Source organism: Agelaius phoeniceus, chromosome 17 (genome assembly GCF_051311805.1).
Source record: "Agelaius phoeniceus isolate bAgePho1 chromosome 17, bAgePho1.hap1, whole genome shotgun sequence".
Lineage (NCBI taxonomy): Eukaryota > Metazoa > Chordata > Aves > Passeriformes > Icteridae > Agelaius > Agelaius phoeniceus.
In genome coordinates this window covers 4,985,484-5,008,135 of record NC_135281.1, presented here as the reverse complement: position 1 = coordinate 5,008,135, position 22,652 = coordinate 4,985,484, and the positions used below count along the sequence as shown (strand labels likewise).

Here is a 22,652-nt window from a genome sequence, read left to right as displayed (position 1 = left end):
TGAGACACTAAATTTGTTTGACTCTGAGCTTTCTTTATCAGATGTGGACACAAACTTGGCATTTTACCAGCTGTGACAGGCTTCAGCTAAGGCTCAAGAGAGAAATCTCCTGAGCAGGTAAACATATCCCAGCTTAGCCACTTCTAGGAGCCATGTGCAAAACCACCAAAAAGAAATAAAAGCAAGGCTGTGAAGCTCCAGAAGGGATATTTAGGCTAACAAAGACTATCAGGTTATTAAATGCTCTAGCATGAAGAGTGGAACAATACCTAAAGCTGAAGCAATTAGCTGCAGCAAAGCAGGCTTCATGTTCCAGTTCCAGTCATAATTGAAAGGGGTTTTATAAATATTAAATATTATTAATGTAGGTTTGTTGTGGGTTTTTTGTTGTTTGGGTTTGTTTTTTTTTTTTTCTTTTACACAGAGGCATTTATTCAGAACTGAAGTGTCAGTAGAAGGTAAAATAGAATAAATAGTAATAAATGAACAGAAGCAGCTGGCATTCAACCATGAGATCTAAGGGAAATCAAACACAAAGCAGCTGAATTACTAATGGCTCTGAGTAAATGAGAATTTAAATTTTTCTTAGGACCAAAGCAATGGAAAATGACAAACATCAGGACAAAATTTTTTAACAACTCCAGTTTCTGGCTGAGAACATCTCTAAAACAAAAACCATGCTGGGAAAAGCCACCCCAGACATTCTGCCTTCTTATTTCCTGAGGTTCAGCCTACGCCTTTTGATTTATCCATGTTTGGTCCCATGATGGGCTTTGGGAATTGCCTTGTGCTGACACAGGGATGTCTGCTCCAGGTCAGCCCAGGAGGGGAATTTGTGGCTGTTTAGGAGGCCAACACTGCTGGGTGGTCCCAGGATCCACAAAAACCTCAACCCCCAGGAGCAGTGACCTCAGGAACTCCAGGCTTTGGACTCTCATGCAAAGAGGTCATTGGGTAGTTGGAGCACCAGTCACACATCCTCACTGCTCTGGATTTTTAGAGGAGTATTCAAATTATCAGATAAGGAATAACTATCACAGAAGTACATTTTTCCTCCTGTACTGAGGAAGGACATAGCTTCTGAGCTAGCATAAATGTGTATAACTCTGCCAAAGCCCAGACTTACAGCAGGAACACCATCCTTATTAGTCTAGAAGGGAAGCAGCTAAGTATTACAAAATCCAGCATTTTACAGGAAATAAACCCAGAGTGGCTGAATTCACTCCCCTCCTGCAGGAAGCAAAAGGCATTTTGCTGCTGAGCTCTCCTGAGCAGCAGCTCTGTGTTCAACCCAGCCCTGGTCTGGTTTCACACATTGGGAGTGGCACCTTACCCTGCCCACTTCCACCAGGTTGGTGACCATGACAACACTCGCAGAGTTTTCTTGCCAAATCATTCTCCAGAAATCCTTCACTGTCTCTTGCATCGGCCCTGGGGCAGGAGAGAAGACAAAAAGGACATCTCAAGAGAGTGCATGGAATGCCAATAACCCCCTCCAGCTGCTCTCCAGCCATTGTCCTGCTCCCTCAGGATCCTGCTGCCTCTCAGAGCATCCCTCTGCCATTCAGGGTTACAGACACGAACAGCCTGAGCTCTCTGGGGCGTCAGACCCTTCCTCACAGCAGCAATTTGGGGCTCCAGCATAGTGGCAACAGAAGGATGGCCCCAGCAGGTGACTCTGTATGAGTGATGGGACAAGGATGTAACCCACACTGAAGCTGTATTAAGGCTGTGTTGTAATTCACACCTGATGCAGCACAGCATTTCACAGTTCAATACCGATTAATTATGAAGGAGGAAGGAAACATGCAGAAATCTGCTCTTTCCTGAAATTTCCCCCAGAAAAAATCCAGGGTCCAATAGCAAACCAACCAGTGTCCACAAGAGATTTGTCAGTCTAGAGCCTCTCCCTGACCTTATTTCTTATCAGGAATGCTTCAGGTGAACTACAGAAGGTGGTGTTCAAATGCATTTCTTACCAGCTCCTCTCAAAGGCTCATCAGCCACAGTTTATTCACACTGCCCTCCTCAAGCAGGGTAAACCCAAGACCCACAGAGTCCCCTGTCAGTGTCCTCTCATGCTTCATGCACAAATGGCACATTCTAGGCTGTGCTGCCACCTCTAAGTCTGTGGCATTTTCTATTCCTGCAGCTGAGGTTTTAAGTCTGAGTGCCATAAAGATCTTGGAAAATTCTAGATTCTTCCCTGTTTTGCCTGTATGTAGTAATTACATATCCTTTGAACAGAGAGAGACACAGCTCTCCCAGGATTTTCCTGGGAAGCTGTGAGAAAGCTCAGAGAAAGAATTAAAACAATTATTATCTCAATCTCTGGCAGGCAATCTCTGTTTGTCAAAAATATTTACAAGAAGGAGTTGTCACTTCTTGACCAATAAATAGGTGAGAGAAGATTCCTAAAGGCCAATCAGGTCTTAGGTCCACCATTGTTTCTATAAGAACTGTGAATTTCTAAGAATAAAGTGTCTTTTCATGCCTTCTGATGATGGAGTCTCTGTGTCACCTTTAGCTATCCCTGATACCCATATAACAAATTTTCAGATGTTCCCCAAAACAGAAGATGTCACCCCATAAAAAGCTCCTACAACAGTGTAAACCAGCAGTGGGTTTAGAAATATTTAGACATTCAAGAGTGAACTTGCCTTGAGTTGCAATGTAATGGCGAGGCCGATGGTACCCCTGGAAAAAAAAGAAAATAGATGAGTGTCTGTGAAATCACAGCTCAGACAAAGCCCACCAGGGATTTGATACTTTCCAGGGACCAACTGCAGCCCTCTGGACAATGTATAATTATGTAATATATTATAATTAACTGGTTATTGAATGAATGAATGAATGAATGAATGAATGAATGAATGAATGAATGAATGAATGAATGAAGGGGCTGGCCCTGAGGGATTTTAAGTAAGGGCATCTCCCTCAGATGAATAACACAATCTCTTCATGCCAAAGACAAGACAGGAATGGGGCACTTTTAAAGTATTTCCACAAAGAAACACAAATCCTGAGTTACCTGAGGGTAACACTGAAAACAGATAGGCAAAACATTGCATCTTCTTGTTTGATAAGAAGAAAGGTATGAATTTGTCTCTGTGAAAATTCTAGGGCATATTTTATCCTTTCAAGAAACTATTCTAAACATTTCCTTTTGCTGTGTCTTAAGAGCTGTGTTGAAGAAATGCACGCAGATTGGATCACTGTGTGTGAGACAGAGGCTGCTTTTCCAATGTCATTTTAGAACACTTTAAAAAAAGTCAATCTGTTTACACACATGCCTTCTGCACCACAACTTTGTGAGTAGTTGGCAAGTCTCTGATATCAACTAATGCTATTGTGAGGGGCTGATATTGATTTCTGCATCCATCATCTAGCCCACGTCCCACTTCTGCTGGTGGATCTGTCAAACACAGGAAATCTCCATCTGCCCAGATTGGTCAGACAAAATAAACTGGAGACTGAGAACCTTCTCCCTGTCACAACACAACGCTTGTACAACGTTCAGCTGCCACTCATATCACACCCAGAGCCTGTCCCTGTGTCAGAGGCACCACATTCAGAAGCAGGCTTGTCACAGGAGGGTTTGTTTGTCACAGGGGATGTCCAGGAGCCTTACGTCGATGTAATTGGCGTTGATGTAGTCAGAGTGAGGGTCCCCATCCAGCAGCTGCAGTCTCACTCTTGAGTGATCATCTGAAGGAAGGAAAGGAGAAGAAGTGACAGTAACGATAAAGAGCAGTTGCTAAGTGGCCTGGTGTATCTGCTGGCTCCTGCAAGGGTGGTGTGCTGGAATCATGGAATGGCCTGAGCTGAAAGGGACACACAAAGGGCAGCTCCTGGCCTCAGGAATCCCACCATGGTAACTGAATAATTGAATACTTACAATAGTCAAAAATGGAATAGCAGCACATGTATCCCTGTTGCTAAAAGCCCTTTGTTTTGTGTTTAAAGTGTGATGTTTAGATCCTTAAGTTACTCATGCTCTGTATTCTGTCACCATAATCCTTATGGAGATTTGAGACAGGTCACAAATGTTGTCTGGTTTGGGAGGTTTGGGAAAGATCTTTGCAAGGTGTATCTCCATGACAAAAGCCATTTTCCTGCTTGGAAGCTCCAAACTCCCTTAGCTTCATCTGATCTATGGAAACTGAGGCAAGAGCTAAAATTGACAAGACCAGGACATAATTAAATAGATCACAGATATAAATAGACAGAGATATAAAATTAAATAGACAGAGATATAAAAGATTAAGGAGGGTAAAATAACAATGAAACCCTGCACATAAGAAATGGAAAAACCCAGAAACTGGAAGAAAATACAAATTAAATCAGAGCAATATTCCTTTATGCAACCCACAGCAGCAAAATGGCATGGAGGCAGTGTTGAAAAAAACCAACAAAATCAGAACTGTTCATCTTTTTGAGGAGATTCAAAGTTACTTTAGATAAGGCAATAAAATAGCAGAGATCAATCTTTTCATCTCCCAGCATGCTCCACAGCTCAGATGCAGAAAGGAACTACCCCAGCGGGCAGATTATGTCATGATTTTCCACCAGGGGAATATTTTGATCTTTCTGTGGAACAGCTGGTGCTGGGCTCTGTCACAGGAGATACTCCAGAGCCAGGCTGCTGATGTGATTTGCTCTGGCAATCCCAGCACTGGTATGCAGTTAATTGCAGAACTGCTTCTAAGGGCCAGTTGCTTGGCAGAGGCCACTGGGTTATGGAGGTCACTGCTGGCCATGCTGTGCTCATTTTTAAATGATTTTTTAAAAGAAGTATAATATCGAGTCCATTAAGTTTATTTCCTCCCTACCAGCTCTATGGAGCATAGCTCTCAGTCAGAGCAGCATTAATGTTTAGCAGCACTTTGCAGAACACAGGCCTGAACATGATTTACATTCAATTAAAAAGAATCATAGCAATGAAACGTAAAAATATGAGGTGTGATTCTGCAGTAACTCAGTCAAAAGGGGTTTAGTCATGTCTTAATTAAATGTAGAATCAGATAATAATTGTGAAGACAGATGTAGGAGCAGTTCTGAAAACCAAGACTTGGACATATATTAGATATTCATTTGGCTGTGTAAAGGAATGATTCCACTCTGTTCAGCCATTAGGTGAGATTTACGCACCTAAAAAAAACCCACAACCACATTGCTGTGTTTATCAAATCCCATATCTGCATTCAAAGAAGGTTCTGCACATGAATCCATCAAAAGCTCTGTTATATTTGTATTAATAAATATAACCTTTGTGGACACAGGGAAGGGGGAATATTTCTCTAAGTGCTGATGTTCCCAATTACCTGCGCTCAAGGCAGCTGCACGAGGAGTGGAAGTAAATCATGTGGTAAGACAGACAACAAAAGAATTTATACTCAGAGCAATTCACACAGACAGACAGAGAGCTGATTAAACCGGACATGTGGGTGAAATACAGGGAAACTCCCGCAGACAATTTCACACTTGCAATTCCAGGCAGCAAACTAAACTTGTTAGGAGCCACATGGGACAAAAGCAAAGAAAAAGTAAACCCTGGAGCAAATGCCTGGGAGGGGAACATTTACTGACTCCTCCCAAGAGAGCACCACTGTGGAAGTCTCAACTCATTACAACAACAGAACCAAAAATGACGGGACCAAAAATTTTGAGACCAAAAACGTCGCCAATGACAGGGGAAAAGAATTTCAGGTTCGTTTTTTGATGAGGGATACAGACAATGTCTGCAGCTGGAGTGCTCTGAATAACCCTGGAGGAAGCACCTGCCTCTCTTCATTTAATGGAGCCAAACATCAAAATTAAGGTTCAGCACTTTGAGCCACTCTTTGGATAGAAAGTTAAAGTTGGCAGGATGAAATACATCCAGAGGGAGCTGAATGGGGAAGACCTGGGAAACAGGCTGAGAGCAGCTCCAGGATTTCAGGCAATTATGGAGAATTATGGCTAAGGAAAAGATGCTCAGTAGGTGCAAAAAAGTGTTGTTGGTTTGTTTCCTTTTCCTTCCTTTTTTTTAAAGTCAAATATGGGAAAAAAACATAAAGGACGAAGAAATTTAACTGAAGATTAATGCTATTTTTTTTGTTGTTTTTAAAAGGAGACACTCTGTTCTAATCATATTTTGGGACCAAATGAAAAATGCTTTAAGCTGAACTTTGCTTTCAGAGGACAGAATTCAAAATATTTCATTGCGTATTTTACTAAAATGAGATTAATTCCTGAGGGAGATTTATTGCTCTTCCAAGTGAGAACAGTGCAGCAGAAAAAAAAAAATCTGTGTATATGTGAAGCACAGAAAATATTAATGATGTCTTAATGGTTTCTTTAACCTTGTTCCAAAGTTTAGGAGAACAGTCTGGATAAAAGTTCATAAAATAAGTTCCCTTGCAAATCTCTTTTTTCCACAAAAAAACTTTGGGATTTGACTTAAAAAAAAAAAAAGGCAAATTATTGTGCTCTTAGTAGTAAGGATCTTGTACTTAGGGTTTTTTGCCTACAGACTTTAAAGAGCTATTTAAAGAACAGCAAATGCATTTATTATCTCTTCTCCCAGTGGTTAAAACTTAGTTCTGATTCTTCTCTTTATCCACTGGACTCTTCTAGCCAAGGACACAGAATTCTTGGCAGACTGAAATGAAAGTGTTGCTCAACTCTTCACTAAATTTATCAGGCATCATAGCCCTGTGTGTTGAAAATGGACTCTAAGAAACATTAAAAATGGAGGGTAAACAGAAAAAAAGAGTTGCATTCAGGACCACAAAAAAATCAACAAAAACCAAAAAAAAAAAAACCCCAAAAAACCTTAACAAATGTGTAAATGGTTTTATTTCTCCCTGCTTACACCACTCCTCCTGCTAGTTAGCAGAACTCTAAATTTATATGAAGAGTAGTTTGACTGAAAATTGGTCTTAAAACAGACTTCAAAAATGACAAGAATTTCACTGAAAAGCTCTGTGCTCCCACTTTAGTGCAAAATTGTTACTGTTTTAAACTCCTGTCAAAATTCCCATTAGTGATCATTTGAAGTATCATTGCAATTTCTCCACGTCTCATTTTGACACCAGCACTGGATTAATCGCACACAACTTTCGCCATCGAAACATTTCCCAGCTCATCTGGACTGCCTGTCAGGCTTCCCCACTCAGGGCTGGAGAAACACACACAAATCTGCAGATTCACCCCAGTTCTGGGACAAAACAATGATTTATCCTCACTCTCTGCTCCCCTTTCTGCCCCCGCTGACCCTGGAGTGCGCCACGAGAGCCGGGCAATAGCCAGGTGGGATAAATCCCACCCTGACAGGGCCAAAGTCCATGGGATATCCCACAAATTCAATGGGATAGCCCACAAAGTCCATGGGATAGCCCACAAAGTCCATGGGATAGCCCACAAAGTCCATGGGATAGCCCACAAAAATCCCATGGGATAGCCCACAAAGTCCATGGGATATCCCACAAAGTCCATGGGATATCCCACAGATGTGTAAGAGTTTAGGCGCTACAAAAGAAATCATGGAATAAAAATGCTTGAAAATTGGAAGATTTCTGTTCTAAATCCAATCTGTCTCTGGAAGTGTCCAAGGCCAGTTGGACAGGGCTTGGAGCAGTGGAAGGTGTCCCTGCCCATGGCAGGGTGGGACAGGATGAGCTTTAAGGTCTCTTCCAACCCAAAGTCTGGAATTCTATGTAGGTTTTTTTTTATTTCATGCCTTATCCCTGACTGTGGGCAAGAAGTGCTCTCCACCTGTGTGCCAGCTGAAAGCTTCTTCATCTCTTCCACCCCAAAATTCTCTGATTAATTCACAGTTTTCCAACCCAAAGCATATGGCAGTGAGAGCATGAAGGAAATAAAGCAAATTTCTCCGCTGTCTTTTTGTCCACAACTCCGTAGTTTTTAGTGGACCATCATGAGACTTCAAATCCAGGAAAAAAAGAAAGGCACAGAAAGTTCTCTCCATCAGCTGAAGCAAAACACCATCATACCTCTTCCCATCCTCAGCTCTCATCTGAGAGTTTTTATTCTCCCATAATGTAACGGCTCTAAATTTTGGCAAGATGGAGAGAAATCAAATAGAACCAAAGGTCCCTTATAGCTTCTGGACATTTTCTCTTCCCTTGTAATAGATTCAGCTCAACATCCCTCGCCCAACAATCACTTTCTGATGCTCTTTGAAGGTCTCAATATCTGGGCCCTAAAGCAGAATTAAATCATTTTGCTTCAGCACATAAATGGGTACACTGCCTACGCTTGTCCCCTAAAGAAAATCCTGGCATCTCCACGACTGTCTTTGTTTTTACAGCTTTATAAAAGTGCAGGAGCAAAGCTCATGGGCTCTGTTCATATAATAAAAGGTCCAAGCAGGACAGCTTCCTTCAGCATGGTAAGACTGTCTGAAGCTTCCCACCATCCACAGTGGAATTCTGTGGCCATGCAGACCCCAAATCCACTGCTCAGCTTTTCCTTCCTTTCTCCAAAAACTGTTACAGATAGGAGGGAACTGTGAAAAGCTGGGAGAGCTCTTTGAGTTCTCCTGCCCCTCCTCTGCATGAACAGATCAGCTCTCAGGCTGGTCTGCAGCTTTGGTTTGCAAATGCAAGGAGAAGAGCAGGTGTTGGGGCTGGCAGTGTGATGTAGGTTTTCAGAGAGAGGCACGATGTTAATGGAGCTCTGGGAGAGCAGTGAGCCAGTAAAACAGTCCTGTAACTGTGCTGTTACCCATGAGGCTGTAAAGACAAGATCTAATCTGCTGTGATTCACTGAGCAGTGCTACTCATTGCAAGGGCTTACAAACCCACATTTTAACACCAGTCTCTGAAGCTGCTGCTTCAGAAGTCAGATCAAAACCTGACTTTCCAATTCACTCCCCAAAAGGCAGGGGATTTGTTGTTCCAGGAGGGATAAATGGTTAAATAAATAATGTTGATTGCCACATGCAGCCTTTTACCAAATAACCTGGTAGGGGCAACCAGTGCCTGCTTTGGGTTTCAGCAGCCACTACAACTGAAGTACAAGAGAACAGCTCAGGGTGTAACTGTGTTCCACCTCCTCTGCCCAGGCTTTTGCCCAGTTTGTACCCACAGAGCACAATTTGTTTTCATGACCTGCCTGGAGGGAAGCACTGCCCTGCTATTCTCAGCTCTGCTCTCCATCCTCTGCTCTGGCTCCTGCCCCTGACTTTACTCAGGGAGTTTGCCCAGCTCACCCAGCAGTGGGGTCTGGCTCCAGGCTCAGCTGAAAACTCTGCAGTGGTTTTACAAAATACCACATGAATTACATGCTCCTTCCTTAGGCATCCTTCTTTTCTTCTCTCTTCCAAGCCTTCTCAATATCACTATTGTATATTTCTAAATTCTCCTTGCTGTCTTCTAAAAGAGCCCTTGTCTCCTTCTCAAACTCTTTGTTCTGATAAATATTTGAAGAGAAGAAAGCCCACTCCACCCTCTCAGCCCCATTCCCAAATCTTTCCCAACAGTCCTCAAACTTGAGCTCCTTTTCTGGCACTTCACACCGTGCAGATTCTTGTTCCTTAGCTCTGATTACATTTTGCATTCCCTTATTCAAGTTCATCACCTCCCATCTGCACTGCTGCTGTATTTATATTTAGAGCTAAAAGCCTCGCGTCACTCTTCGTTAGACAACAATTTGTCTTTGTGAACACCTTCTCTTTAGATAACATCCCATTTATCTTCCTTGATTTTGCTTCTTGAACTCCTCACATTTCACTTGGAGTTCAAGGTTTTCTTCATGACCATCTTCAACATAAATGAGATGGAAGCTTTTGCAGTTTTGCCTCTTTTCACCTCCTCTTTTGAATTATGCCGAGTGCTTCCTCAAAATCATACAGAGAAACAAATCCTTTCACATTTCCTTCCTCATATCATACCACAGCACTTCCACTTTCAATCCAGTGTCTATAGCTGGATGATTCATCTGTCCTAGACTCATTTAATTGGAGTTCATTGTGTAGACAGGTGAGCAGAGCCTCTGTCTGCACGTCCCTCTTTGCCACTGGGACACAGAAAGCTCACAGCAAGGTGGAGCAGAAATTAAGGGAGACAACTTCCATGCTATTGTAACACTCCAGTACTGTCAACTCCCATTTCCCACATGGATAAAGAACACTGGTGAACTTGGTGGCCTCCTCACAAACCACACAAAGCCAGCAGCAGAACTGGGATCACATCAGGGCTCACAAACTTCAATCTTTGCTTCCAGATTCCTTCATCTTTACCATGGGGCCCCTGAACTGAGATGTTCTATGTCATTCCCCAAAAATGGCACATGAATCACTTATCTCAAGGCTTCAAAGAGAGGGGCAGTGATGTGTGAGGTGAGGTTTCTTTATGAAAAGGTTGGGGTTTTGGGTCAGTTGTTGTTGTTTTGGTGCTTTTTTGGTAAGGTTTTTTTTTTCTGATTTTTAAATTTTTTTTTAGTAAAATCTATTTGTTCTATAAGAAATACATTTTTAACCCAAGAAAAAAAAATATAGTATAAAATGTATCACTCAGCATGACTTAATTTTGCTCTCAGAGCATTCTATAGATTTTCCCAGTCATGAAAATCTATGGCACATTCATTTATATTCTGATTTCTTATTCTGATGGTTTCAAGCTTGGCTTCTCCAACTTGATTCAGCTCAGCAGCCCTTGAAAAGAATTAATTCTCATACCTCCTCTCCCCAGTCATTATCAGGAATAATGAAACACTGGTTAACTGCCTGGAGAGCTGCTGGAAAGCTCAGCTATGGAGAGAAACTTTGGAAGAGGCTTCACAAATATCTGACAAAAATGAGGAAGGTGAATTTAGTCTTGCTTTGAAGAATAAAGCTGTCCTAAATGGTTTTATGGACTCTTCCCTGCCCTGCAGTTCTGCTACATATTGATATTCCTGTAACATCAACAGGAACTGATCACTGCAAGAAGTAAGCCAAGAAGTTTTAGTGCATTTTCAGTTGCCTTATTATGATCCTGAGGCAGAAGATCAGCTTGTCCCACCCTTCAAACCAGCTCTAGGGACCAGCAGCGACTGCTCCACTGGTTACTGTCCACAAGGAAGGAGAAAACCTGGCCTCTGAGCCACAGCTAAAAATCTGATCTGTCTGCAGCTCCTCTCTTTTGTGGCACTGGAAACTCTGGGGTTTGTGGTGAAAATAGACAGAAAATGGACATCATCACATAAAAAGTGGCAAAAGGATTTAGCCCTTGAGCTACAAACCTAAAGCAGAAAGCAAGGCAGGTAGAAAATGTGTAACATCATGCAAGGATGTTATGAAAACTAAGGATTAAAAAAAACATGAAATAGAATAAATCCTAGGAATAAAGCCTGTAACAAATGGACTGAACACACTCAGTACTGCTAGCCAGCTCTTGGTGAGCTTCTCCAACACACCCTTCTCCACAGCACACAGGTAAGGTCTCCCAGGATGCCCAGTTTAATGTGAATTTACACCTACAGGAGATTATGTTTCCATATCTGTTCTTGTTGCGGTTCTCGTCTTCCTTGGCCGTGTCCCAGGACGCCGTCTGCCCCTCGGGGAGTGCCTGCAAAATAAACAATAAGGGAGGGTTTAAATCACCTGGCCAATGCCTTCAGGTGGGGGAAGAGACCTAAAGAAGAAGAGGAGGCAAAAATAAAGGAGCTGCATGATTCAGTAGCTGACCAAGGAAACAGTGCTGGTGAGGACAGGGCACCTCCACTAATGGGAAAAGCAGAGCTGGTGCAGACCATTTGCATCTCTTGTCCTCTGCCAGCCAAGAATCATTTTCCTCCTGCTACTTCACATCTAAAAAGATCAGGGGAATTTGTTTATGGTTGCACAGTCACAGGTTATCCTCATTTCTCCTGTAGAACAAGACTTGGGGAGATTTCACTTGAGCACACCTCTAAGAAAACCCAGTGGTTGAAACCCAGTGCTTGAAACCCAGTGCTCAGCCTTTCATATTTAAGCTGAAAATAGAGTGGTTTCATCTATTTCTGTGTTAATAATGGGTGATGCAATGCAAGCCATTTGCTGGATTTCTCTGGGGAAAGATAAAGCAGCTCAGGGTTTTAGATCATGTATAAGAAAGAGAGGAAAAACGAGGTAAAGCATGCTCATGAAGCACAAGAATAAACAACCATTTTCCTAAAATCTGCTCTTTCAGATGAGGAAGGAAGAGGGAAAGGAACTGGCAGCACACAGTGCCACCCTCCCTGCAGCTCAGCCCTACAACTGTTCTGCACACCCTCACATGAGCCACTTTATCCTGGAGACGTGGCCAGGAGGGATTTTCAAGGCAGAGCCTGGAAAGCAGAAGTTGGAGGATGGTCCTGCCTTTCTTGGAATAAACATGAGTGAAGAGAGCAGCCCCTCCTGAACTGTCTCTCCTCCCAGATGTACCCCCTAACACGATTCTACATCACTAAAATCATCATTGGAAGTTTTATTATTTCTTGTCCTTGGGGAATTACAGAGGGTTTATACCACAGTTGTTGCAGAGTCACATCTGCCTCAGCCAGCAGCGGGTAGTTTGACACAGCTGTGTTACAAAATGAATTTATATTCATCTTCACAAGCCACCCAGGTCTATTATGTGCCTGAATGCAACAGCAGAGAGATACAATTAGGATCTACAACACTGGTGTTACAATTAAACTTAATATGAGCAAACCCCTGGCAGAGCAGATCGCTGTGAATTTCCCGCAAAGGGTTCCAGGACAGAAAATGTCAGGCACTGCAGCACTGCCACGAGCTCTGCTGACAAAGACAGGGACACTGAGTTCCTATTCAAAAGCCCAGGAGAAAGAGTAATAACTCTGTAATTGGTGAGGGCTTTGATCACACATATATTTCCTTTGCAGACTGTTGTTTCCAAAGAGCAGCTCATCTTCTGAGGAAAAACACCCAACCAAGAAACTCACACACAACAAAAAAAAACCCCTCTGAGTGAAAGAAAAGAGGTGAAGAAGGCTCATTTTCATCTTCAAAGAGCAAGGAAAAAGGTGCCTTATTTCTCCACTAATATCGAATTACAGCAGATTGACCAGAGAATGGCAACTGCCATTAGGTGCCTAATCAGAGCTATCTGAAAAGAAAAAGAAATAAAAGAAAATCCTTTCTCATGGCTTCCACATGGGAGAAGCTATCTTGGCTAGAGAAAATATATTCAGGTCCAATAAATCCCTTTTCAACAAACCATATCCTTTCATTTGATTTGAACATGCAATTCTCCACTGAAATTGATGTTTTTATATTTGCTGATGGAGCCTCCGAAGATTTAAGAGTCCAGGATTTTTCACTGCATTCAATACCACAGAAATCCCTGCTTTCCAGAGAACTGACCAGCTCTGAAGGGAGGGAGCACAACTCTGGTTGGTGATGAGCACTAACCACCTTTGCCCCTTACATCCCCACTTTTATAAACATCAGATGAACAAATTGAAGGAACTCCACATACAACCCAAAGAATTTGCCAATGAGATCCCAAAAAATGCAGCACCAAGAATTGGAACTACATTAAAAGGAGGGAGAGGAATATGGATTATAATTGGCTTGCATCCCAAAAATGAGGAGCATGGCTAATGCCTTGTTCCTTCAGGTTTTTATGGTACAATAAGTATCTATAATTGTGAAAAGAGTCCTGCTTCTATCTGCATTATCAGCTATGTTAAATCAGGACAGATCACTCAGGCACTGGTATTTAATCCATTTTTTCCCCAGGAAATTCTCCCCCTTCTTTCTTTGACTTGGTAACAGAAGACTTTTAGTGTTCAAAAAAATGATACTTGATTTTTAAGCTTTTCCTACTTCTAAAACTCCCTAAACTTCCCTTAGAGAAGTTTTATGAAATCTATATTGAAATATCTTCCCACTAGTGGAATTTAGGTTACAGTGAAGCTTTTTAAGCTAAATTGATCTAAATTTTAGCTGAAATTACAAGGATAGATCTCTCAAAGTCAGCTTCATCTCAATCAAGCTTCCTAAGCACCACAGCCCAGCCATAACTGAAGTGTTCCCATTAAACGAGGCTTGCTGCAAGCCAATTTGAATTCTGGATGGATGCATTTAGTTAGTTTGCTGTTTGCTTTTAATTTAAATACAAAAAAATCTAATCCTTCATTTTCACTGATCCACCTCAATGCTGCACTTTTGCTGCCAAAGGCAACAACATCAATTCAAAGCCTTCCTGTTCATCCCAAAGTGTGCCATGGAGCCCTGGCCCTCCCCCTGAAGCCATTCCCTTCACAACAGTGGTGGAAAAACTCTTCCTACAAATCTGCTGGGAGCCAGAATTAAAAATTACCTGGGCTAAAAAACATAATCTGAAAAAAAAGGTATTTCAGCCATTCATTTTGCAGTGTCCCATCACAGCCCAGACCATCAGATCTATTCTTCTGGCCACATGCAAGGGTGTAGGCAGAAATCAAAGGGTTAAAGTCCAGAGGTGAATTCCACAATCTGAAGGCTCTCAGCACTGAGATGTTTGAGGAAAGGAGCCACAAAATCTAAAATAACTAAAGAGTCTCAGTAATGCAGCAGGAGAATGTGCATTAGTGACATCCTAAATCATAATGGAAAATGAGTCTGGATAATTAAGCCTATTATCTCCTTAGCCAGTAATTGGTGCTTGCAATAAGTCTGTGGGACTGGTCCCACAGCTCCCAACAAATCAGAGCTGATATGTTCTGGAAAAGGAACTGGTGACATTTAAATGTGTCCTGTTTAAATGTTTATGGCTATTCCCAACCCCAAACAGTGCCATCTACACCCAGCACCGCTGACAGATTTTTCTCCTCTGCTCCTTTTGTTTTATCACCGAACAGAAGCAGCAGCCAAAAAGGCCCAAAGTCCCACTTTGCCCTCAGGTGCAGTGTGCAGCCCTAAAATAACACAGACAGGGAGTGCTGACAGATTCTCCCACTACTCACACCCGGTTAACACTCATTCAACACCAGCACTCACACCCCTCACACCATCCCCTCCACTTCTCAGCTCCTCCTGGAGCTACCAGGAATATTTTTCTAGATGCCTTCAGCAAAACAAGCTGCCTGTGCTCACACGTGTAGGTGCAGGCATCCTTTAAACAAATATGGAATGCAATTTCCAGGTTACTCGGCAGAGATGGGAAGGCACAGAGATAAGAGATTGTCATGTGTGACTGATATGCTCCGTTCAAAGTGATTTTTCATGAGACTAAAATTATTTGGTAACATGTCACTAAACAGGCTGCAATTTATGCTATCAATTTGCAAAGTAAGTAGAAAATCAGCTCCTTAGAAGAAGAAAAAAAAAAAAGAGCATATTTGGAGGTGACACTGATATTAGTGTCTGAAAACACACTTTAAAAGAGACATCAAACTCTTTCTCGAGATTTTATCAGCTGCTATGCAAAGCCAATTTTGCAGCTCTGTGCTCCTGCAGATGCCAGGCTGAGCCCCCACTCACAGGCAGCTCAAACCTCCCACCTTGCAGGAGCTCTCCTGCTCCCTGCCACCCTCCCCACCGCTATTTGGAGCTGAAGTGCTGCCTCCAGCCCATCTCCAAACCCAAACCCCACCGTGGAAAACGCCTGCATTTCTGGCTGATGGAAGGGTGGGACAACACAGGGGATCTGTGAGCTTGTGGCATTCTCCAGGCCATTCCTTGTAAAGAAAGGAATTCTGCAAAGCTGTGTAATGCCATCATCCTTACATGTGTCTGCAGACAGCGCTTTGTGGGGAAGGCAGAGCTCGTGGAGCTGAAAGTTGCATTGACATTTTTCATGCTAATGTGCTATTTTGATAATTACCCATGCCAGCACCAGAAAATTACATATATGCCAGCACCTGTTTTTCGTCTTGAACATCAAGAACTGGGTCTTAGGGCATCTGTAATTGAGCTCAATGTAGTTTTGGGTACTCCTCATGGAAATGGAGGCCAAGGGGTGGCTGAGTAAATCTCCTCAGAGAATTATTAACCTTTTTCAATATTAAACAAAGCCCTTTATATAGGTAGCTTAATTAGCATGCTTGATTATGGGGCAAGAGTGCCTAGACCTGGTTAACATACAGTTCCAGAAACATATTCTATGACAGCTTTTGATCCCATATGATTAAAAAAACACTCCCTGGTAAGGACCAGGAAAAGACAGGTTCCCAATTACAGCAAACCTCAGCACTGAGGACACAAACCCCATGGACTCATACTTGCAGGGTGGGAAAGTGAGCTGTTTTCATTAAGTAACTTATTTTCACAGCTGTTAAATTATTTTTAAATAGTTTTAATGCCACTATGCATATTAATTTCTTATTGCCTTCCCACGAGCTTACTACATTCATTATAATTATCATTTGCTAGAGCTGAGTCTCACATATGTTTGATGCTATTTCCCTCTTCTGTTTGCTCTGCTCTAAATGTGTTTTCCTCTTCCAAATCATCCCCAACATCATGTCTTTTGGTCATGTGGATTATATTCCTGCTCGTTCCAGCTTGCAGGGGGAAGAGGTGAGGGAAAATAGGGCAGCTTTCATTTTTTCCAGCATAGGTTTTACTCATCTCCTCACATGGAGTTGGTAGAGGATGTCAGCCAAGCCTATTCTGAGCCAGAGGTTTGATCATATTGGAGAATTTCACATTTGTTTAAGCTACACAAATACCTGCCTGTGACTTGAAAATTGTGCATGAGGTCATTGCATGTTGTTGTTCTATTATTTCTCTGGAGTCCCATAAGGATATTATCAGACTTCTAAAGTCCATACCTCTTTGGCATATTCTCATGGCTGCAGATCTTCACTGACTCCTCCTGCATGCTGTTCTTTCTCAGTTCAGGGCTCCTCCAAGGCTCTCCCTGACTGGCCAACCTGTCCCCTTTTATCCCAGTCATCTCCATTGGTCACAGCTGCAGCCCAGTTAAGGACATGGCAGCTGCAGCCCATCAAGGGCAACCGGGACCTCTGGGGCAAAGCCTCTATACAGATATTCAAATACAATACATTTCCTCTACTATAATTGCACTGTGATTTCTTGTGATCAGTTATGAGAAGAGCTCCCAAAAAACTCAGGCAAAACCCCTTCCTTTTCTCACAGCCTGGCTCACACTCCTCAAGGAAAACATCCATAAGGAAGGGACTGTGGGGCTGCATGTTCAGCACCTGCTGAATATTCACTGTCTGCTCTTTATGGGACAGAGGCATGGGCACAGGGTCACCCTCTTACTGCTGTAGGGAACACCTTCTCTTTGGAATAGAGGGCCTGCAAAGACTGACACTGCTGCAAAACCCGGCCCTCAAAACCAACATCAGAAAGAAAAGGATTAGGAGAGTGAATTAAGGGAAAGAAGCTCTCAAAACCAGCTACTTTCCCAAGCTTCTACCCCTCATGAGTGCAACTTCCCTACTCAGTTGTGAAAAACGCCAATCACTTGTTTTTAAAAATTTAAAAGTCTCATAGTAATAAAATGGTTATAAAAATAGTAATACAATTAGAGTAATAATAATTTGGACAATTTGGATTAGGACAATATGAGACAATAGAAACAAAGAGTTATGGATGTCTGGGTACCTTTTTCTGGGCAGCATAAGCCCGAAAAAGGACCCACGTTAATAGAGGATTAACCCTTAAAAACAACAGCCTGTTGCATATTCATACACCTCATCCATGATGCATAAATTCCATTCAAACACAGGATTCTGTCTGGGCAGTGTCAGCTTCTTCCTCTGAATCCTGACAGCGCCTTCAAGCCTGAGCAAGGCAGGAAGAAATTTGTTTCTTCTGATAAGAGGGCCATAAATTCTCTTTCTCTGAAAGACTGAGGTGTCCTGTGGCTGCTATCTCGCTGCAAGTCCTTTCTTAAAAAAAGTATCTTAGATAGCATAGTTTCTATTTTAACATTATGTTATAACCTAAAACTGTATTTATCACACTACTTAACACAGCATTACTTTCTAACACAACACATACAATATTCACTTGAATATTTGCAAAAACCCAACCATAAAACAGGCATTTTTTTCACATCAGTCATGTCAAGAAAGGCTCCTCTCACCTCATACTCCTCCTTGAAGCCGTAGCCCTGTCCCCTCTTCATCTGGGTGATGTGCTGCAGCAGGTCTGCCACTCGGATGGCGGGCTGGAACTGCCCCCGGGGGTAGGACATCTCCACGGGCTCGCAGCTGCGGTACGGGTGGGTCTGGATGGTCAGCGTGGGCTGGGCCAGCTCCCCATGGCTGCTGTCTGTGGGGAGACAGGGGGCAGAACGAGCTCTCAGCTGCCTGATTTTCCCAGTTTCATCCTCCCTCTGTTTATTTAACACCACCCCGCAGGCTGGTGCGGGCGAAAGGAAGTGAAGAAATGAATAGAAAACACGGGTTTATCTAAAGTGCCAAGAAAGACTAAATCATGCTTGAATATTTTTTTGTGTCAAGCAGACAAACCCAAAATGACAGGGAGAGAGTGAGCAGCCAGTCAGGTTAACAAGGATATGGTGAGCTCTCCACAGCAACTCCAACAGAGCTCCTGTCTTCCCAAACCTGCAAAGAACGTGGCTCAGAAATACACAGAGATGAGCAAGAGATCCAGGCAGGATTTGGGGTGTACAGCATGAGATAACTGAGAGGGACCCCAGTGAACAGCAAGGAAATGATTAGCATTTCAAATAAGTCAGGATGCTCAAGCAAAGTCAACTGTTCTGCTAGTTCAGGCCTAAAATTTTGTATGTCAACAACAAAGATGTAATATCATCAGGAAAAAAAAAATAAACCAGCGTAAAAATATAGTTATCTTGTGTGCAGAAATTTAAATTTCAGATATGTAAACTTAATAGAAAAGTGGGTCATTTTGAAAGAAGTGAATCTATCACTGTGCAGATGGAATTGCAACTTCATATCCCCAGCAAAACTCTGTGTACAACAAAATATTCCCAGTGAACTAAGAGAAAAGAAATAATAACTTCAATAACCAAACAATTGACTATAACAATCTTTAACATCAGGAACTCAAACTAAATGAAAAATTCAATGACTTATCTAGCAGAGCTGTCCAAATTTAAGTATTTGGCCAAATATAGCACTGGTTTTTCCTAGGACTGCAGGGATCTGAGATGCTCAGCTCCTTTCACACATAAAACCTGCATAAATTCTTTCTGGCCTTACCCAGACCAAGGTATTAGCAAACAGAAAATGCAGCTCCCTCAGATTGTTCACAAAAGCCCCTTGAGCTTCCATACACAGGGTTTGTTTCTTACAGCAAGTTCACTGACAAAGAGCTGAGACACCACCCCTTGAGAGCAGCACTGCGGCCATGTTTTTAAAGGGATAAAGAATAAATAAATCAAATTGCAATTTCAGGGTGATTTCTGTGAGGCAGAAATAATCTTGGGATGCTCTTGTAAACATTGCTCTGCTTGAGAAACCACTGTGGTGTTTGGGCAGGGGCTGCCCATGTCCCTCCTGCAAAGGTGGGCAGGAGCAGAGAGCTGAGGGCATCCCACTGTGTCCTCAGCACAGATATGACAAATAGCAATTCAGCTGGTTTATTATTAGATTAGGGGAAGATGTGAAAGCAGGGATATGCTCTGTTTGGTAGCTGCAGGACTGTGAGGAGATAGGAATGCCAGCAGTGGACACTGCTGCAGGGCAAGCTCATCAGCAGTGGGACATCAACACGGCTGGGGGGTGAATTATCAGAGATGCTGAATGCAGCCTGCTCCTCTGAAATAAATTAGCACAGTGATCATCTGCTTTGAGGATTAAACTCCTGAATTTAAGGATTTCTGAGTCCCAGGTTCTCATAAACACAGTCACATTCCCAGGACACTCGGATTTACAGAAGTACGGCTCAAGCAAAGCAACCCTCAAACACAAAATGTGAATAAATTTGGGATTTAAGGAAGAGTAACATTCAAAGCATTTGTATAATCATCCCTAATGCTCTGACTAATGACAGTGTGAGAACTCTGAACAGAGGGAATTTCAAGGCTTATTAATTCCCCTAGTTGGATTCGCTTTCCCAGTGCATCTTTGCTCCCCTATTCCCTATTAACCTCCTGTAATGAAAAGGAGAAGATTTTTATCGCGGACCATTTCCGACAGACGTACTATGCTTAATTTTCCATCATTAGGTTTAATACAAACCCAATTTCACAATTGGCTTCTCCGAGGAACCTGCAAGTAATGCCACATTTTTATCAGCCCCAATTAAAAAACATTACGAGATCCCAATTCAAGAGGGAGCCTTAAAACTAATGTGTGGTTCTGGTGCTAATTTGGGCAGGGCACACGCAGAGCACAGGCGACTTGTAAAATGGAGCTCAGATCAGCCAGCTGCTTTGCAGGCAATTACTAATTTCTCTCTTCATCAGTTCCTTTAATTCTGGTGTACTTGGCTTTCTTCTCAGAGTAATGTGTCACAGGGAGAGGTGAAAGCCAGGAAAATGGTGGCTCGTTCTTGCCACATGACTTCCCTTAAGGTAGGCACTCATGGTGTGGAGGTGGGACTAGAAGAAGGTGCTCAGCAGCAAAGAGGGGTCTGTCTCAGGTCTTTGAGTCCATAGTGACAGCTGGTCTCTTGGTGAATGAGATAAAAATTGGTGCAAATCCCACTGATTGTAGGAACGGCTCTTGTGGCACAGAAGCTCAGAATGGTTTGAACTTGGAAGGGACCATCTCATTTCAATATCCCAGGTTGCTCCAAGCACCATCCAACCTGGTCTTGGACACCTCCAGGGATCCAGGGGCAGCCACAGCTGCTCTGGGCAGCCTGGGCCAGGGCCTCAGCACCCTCACAGAGCAGAATGCAAAGTGTGATCTGTGGCAGCACCAGCACTGTTTGTGTGCCTTAAACAGGTGATTCTGCTTCAAGAAAAGCATCACACAATGTGGGTCACCCCCCTCTCCACCCTGGGACACACAACTGAAACTTTTGAGGCCATCACCTCCTCCAGTCCTCTGTGACAAACACATCATGCATGGCACCTGAGCTACCTGCAAAAAAATCCCAACCCCAACAGCAGCAGCAGCAGCTCTGGACTCTCAGTTACTCCCACCAGCATTTTATCTAGGCCAAGGAAAATGTAGCGGGGCTTTTCTGGACACAAATTGCTGTGTGTGAGCTGAGCTTAACACTTCCATGTTCTGCTAATAAAGGCTGGTGCTGGTTACACGTTGTTCCCTCTCCATCTAATCACCCCAGAGTGTGGAGCTAAGCGCGGTAATGAGGCGCTCGGCGGGGCCGGCACCTCTCAGGATGTGTTTGCAGCCATCCTGTGAACAATTCAAAATGCAGGTGGGAGAGCAGGTGGCAGCAGACTAATCTCTCACTAGGACAGTCAACCAAAAGAGTCTTTGGAGGGCTGGCAAGCAGGCTTTGCTTTTCCTTCTGTGTGCAGCTATAAGGCACATCTCATTCCTTTTGGCACCATTATTACTGGGAAAGACAACAAAGATTCCAGCAAAGTCAGGCTGCTGCTTTAATTGTTGCACTAAAGGCAAGTTAAAGAAGTTAAAGTAATTTTCCACAGTCCCTTTTCTCTGTCTGCTTCTCACAAACATTTCCCCAGTCCCCTGCAAATGAGAATGACTTTGCAGGACAAATTGGCCAAGGCTTTGCACTAAATTTTTGGCAGTGCCTATAAAGCATGTGTGCCTTTGGTGAGTTTTCAGTCAGAAAAGCAAAACGGAAAAATAGTTTTTTGTTTTGGTTTTTTTTTTTTTTTTAATGGGAAAGTTGCAGGAAAGAATTCACTCTAATACTCAGAAACTACTAAATGTGGAGGATCATGCATCAGGTGTTTTTTAAATTATATTTCATATGCACATTTATCCTAGTCATATGTCCTTGTGCTTTTGATAGGAACACACCCCACCACATTTCACTGCATTCCAAAGATGGAATACCATTCCAAGAAATAATTCAAATTAAAACATTTCAGGAGGTGGTGATTCCATTCTGACCCCCAAAATTGTGCCAATGGTTAATTACCCTTGCTGACTAAACATTTCTTAATTGCAATTTGATTTTGCTTAGCTTCGATTGCAGGCACTGAATCTTATTATACCTTCTGTTAGATTAAAGAGCCCTCTGAGCATTTGTAATCCTGACCCATGCAGGCACTGATCAAATCACTTCTTCAGCCTCTCTTTGATAAAGTAAATCAATTGAGAGCTTCTGAAGTCTCATTAGGGCAGGCTGCTCGGGGCTCCGGTTCCTTCCTAGAACAATCTCCAATTTTCCACAGTTCTATTTGTGCAGCTGTAAATAAGGCAGGTATTCTGCATGTGGCTGGGAACGTGCTGTTGATGACAGGATTGCTTCTAATATCAGCAGCTTGTGACAGCAAAGGGTGTTGCAGCTTGTTTGTTAACCCTTTTCAGTGCCACTCTCACTCCCCATATTAAGATGTTGGCCAGCTTGGATGTTTTGATTCTGGCATTTTCATGATCCCCCTGGATCCCTGGAAGTGTCCAAGGCCAGGCTGGACAGGGCTTGGAGCAGCCTGGTCTAGTGGAAAATGTCCCTGCCCATGGCAGAGGGTGGAAGGAGATGAGCTTTAAAGGTCCTTCCAACCCAAACCATTCTATAATCAGCTTGAGAGTTCACCTAACACCCTGACATTTTGTAGAAGACAGTAAATTAGTGATTCCCTGTCTCTTATACAACTTGGCTGATTGGAAACTCTTCAGGC

The 22,652-nt window shown here is 42.8% G+C and overlaps 1 protein-coding gene across 9 annotated transcripts in view; it reads right to left on the bottom strand.

The window, feature by feature from the left end:
- PTPRT (protein tyrosine phosphatase receptor type T) overlaps positions 1-22,652 on the bottom strand; it is a 488,934-nt gene that overhangs the window by 30,693 nt on the left and 435,589 nt on the right. For 8 of the 9 annotated variants that reach the window (XM_054644473.2, XM_077187382.1, XM_077187384.1 and 5 more), the window contains 5 exons: positions 18,018-18,205; positions 11,468-11,555; positions 3,632-3,708; positions 2,661-2,697; positions 1,334-1,431 (listed from right to left, as the gene is read on the bottom strand). In XM_054644473.2, coding sequence (XP_054500448.2) covers positions 1,334-1,431; positions 2,661-2,697; positions 3,632-3,708; positions 11,468-11,555; positions 18,018-18,205 — 488 coding nt within the window. The remainder of the gene's footprint in view (positions 1-1,333; positions 1,432-2,660; positions 2,698-3,631; positions 3,709-11,467; positions 11,556-18,017; positions 18,206-22,652) is intronic. The other variant, XM_077187379.1, reaches the window with a different exon arrangement.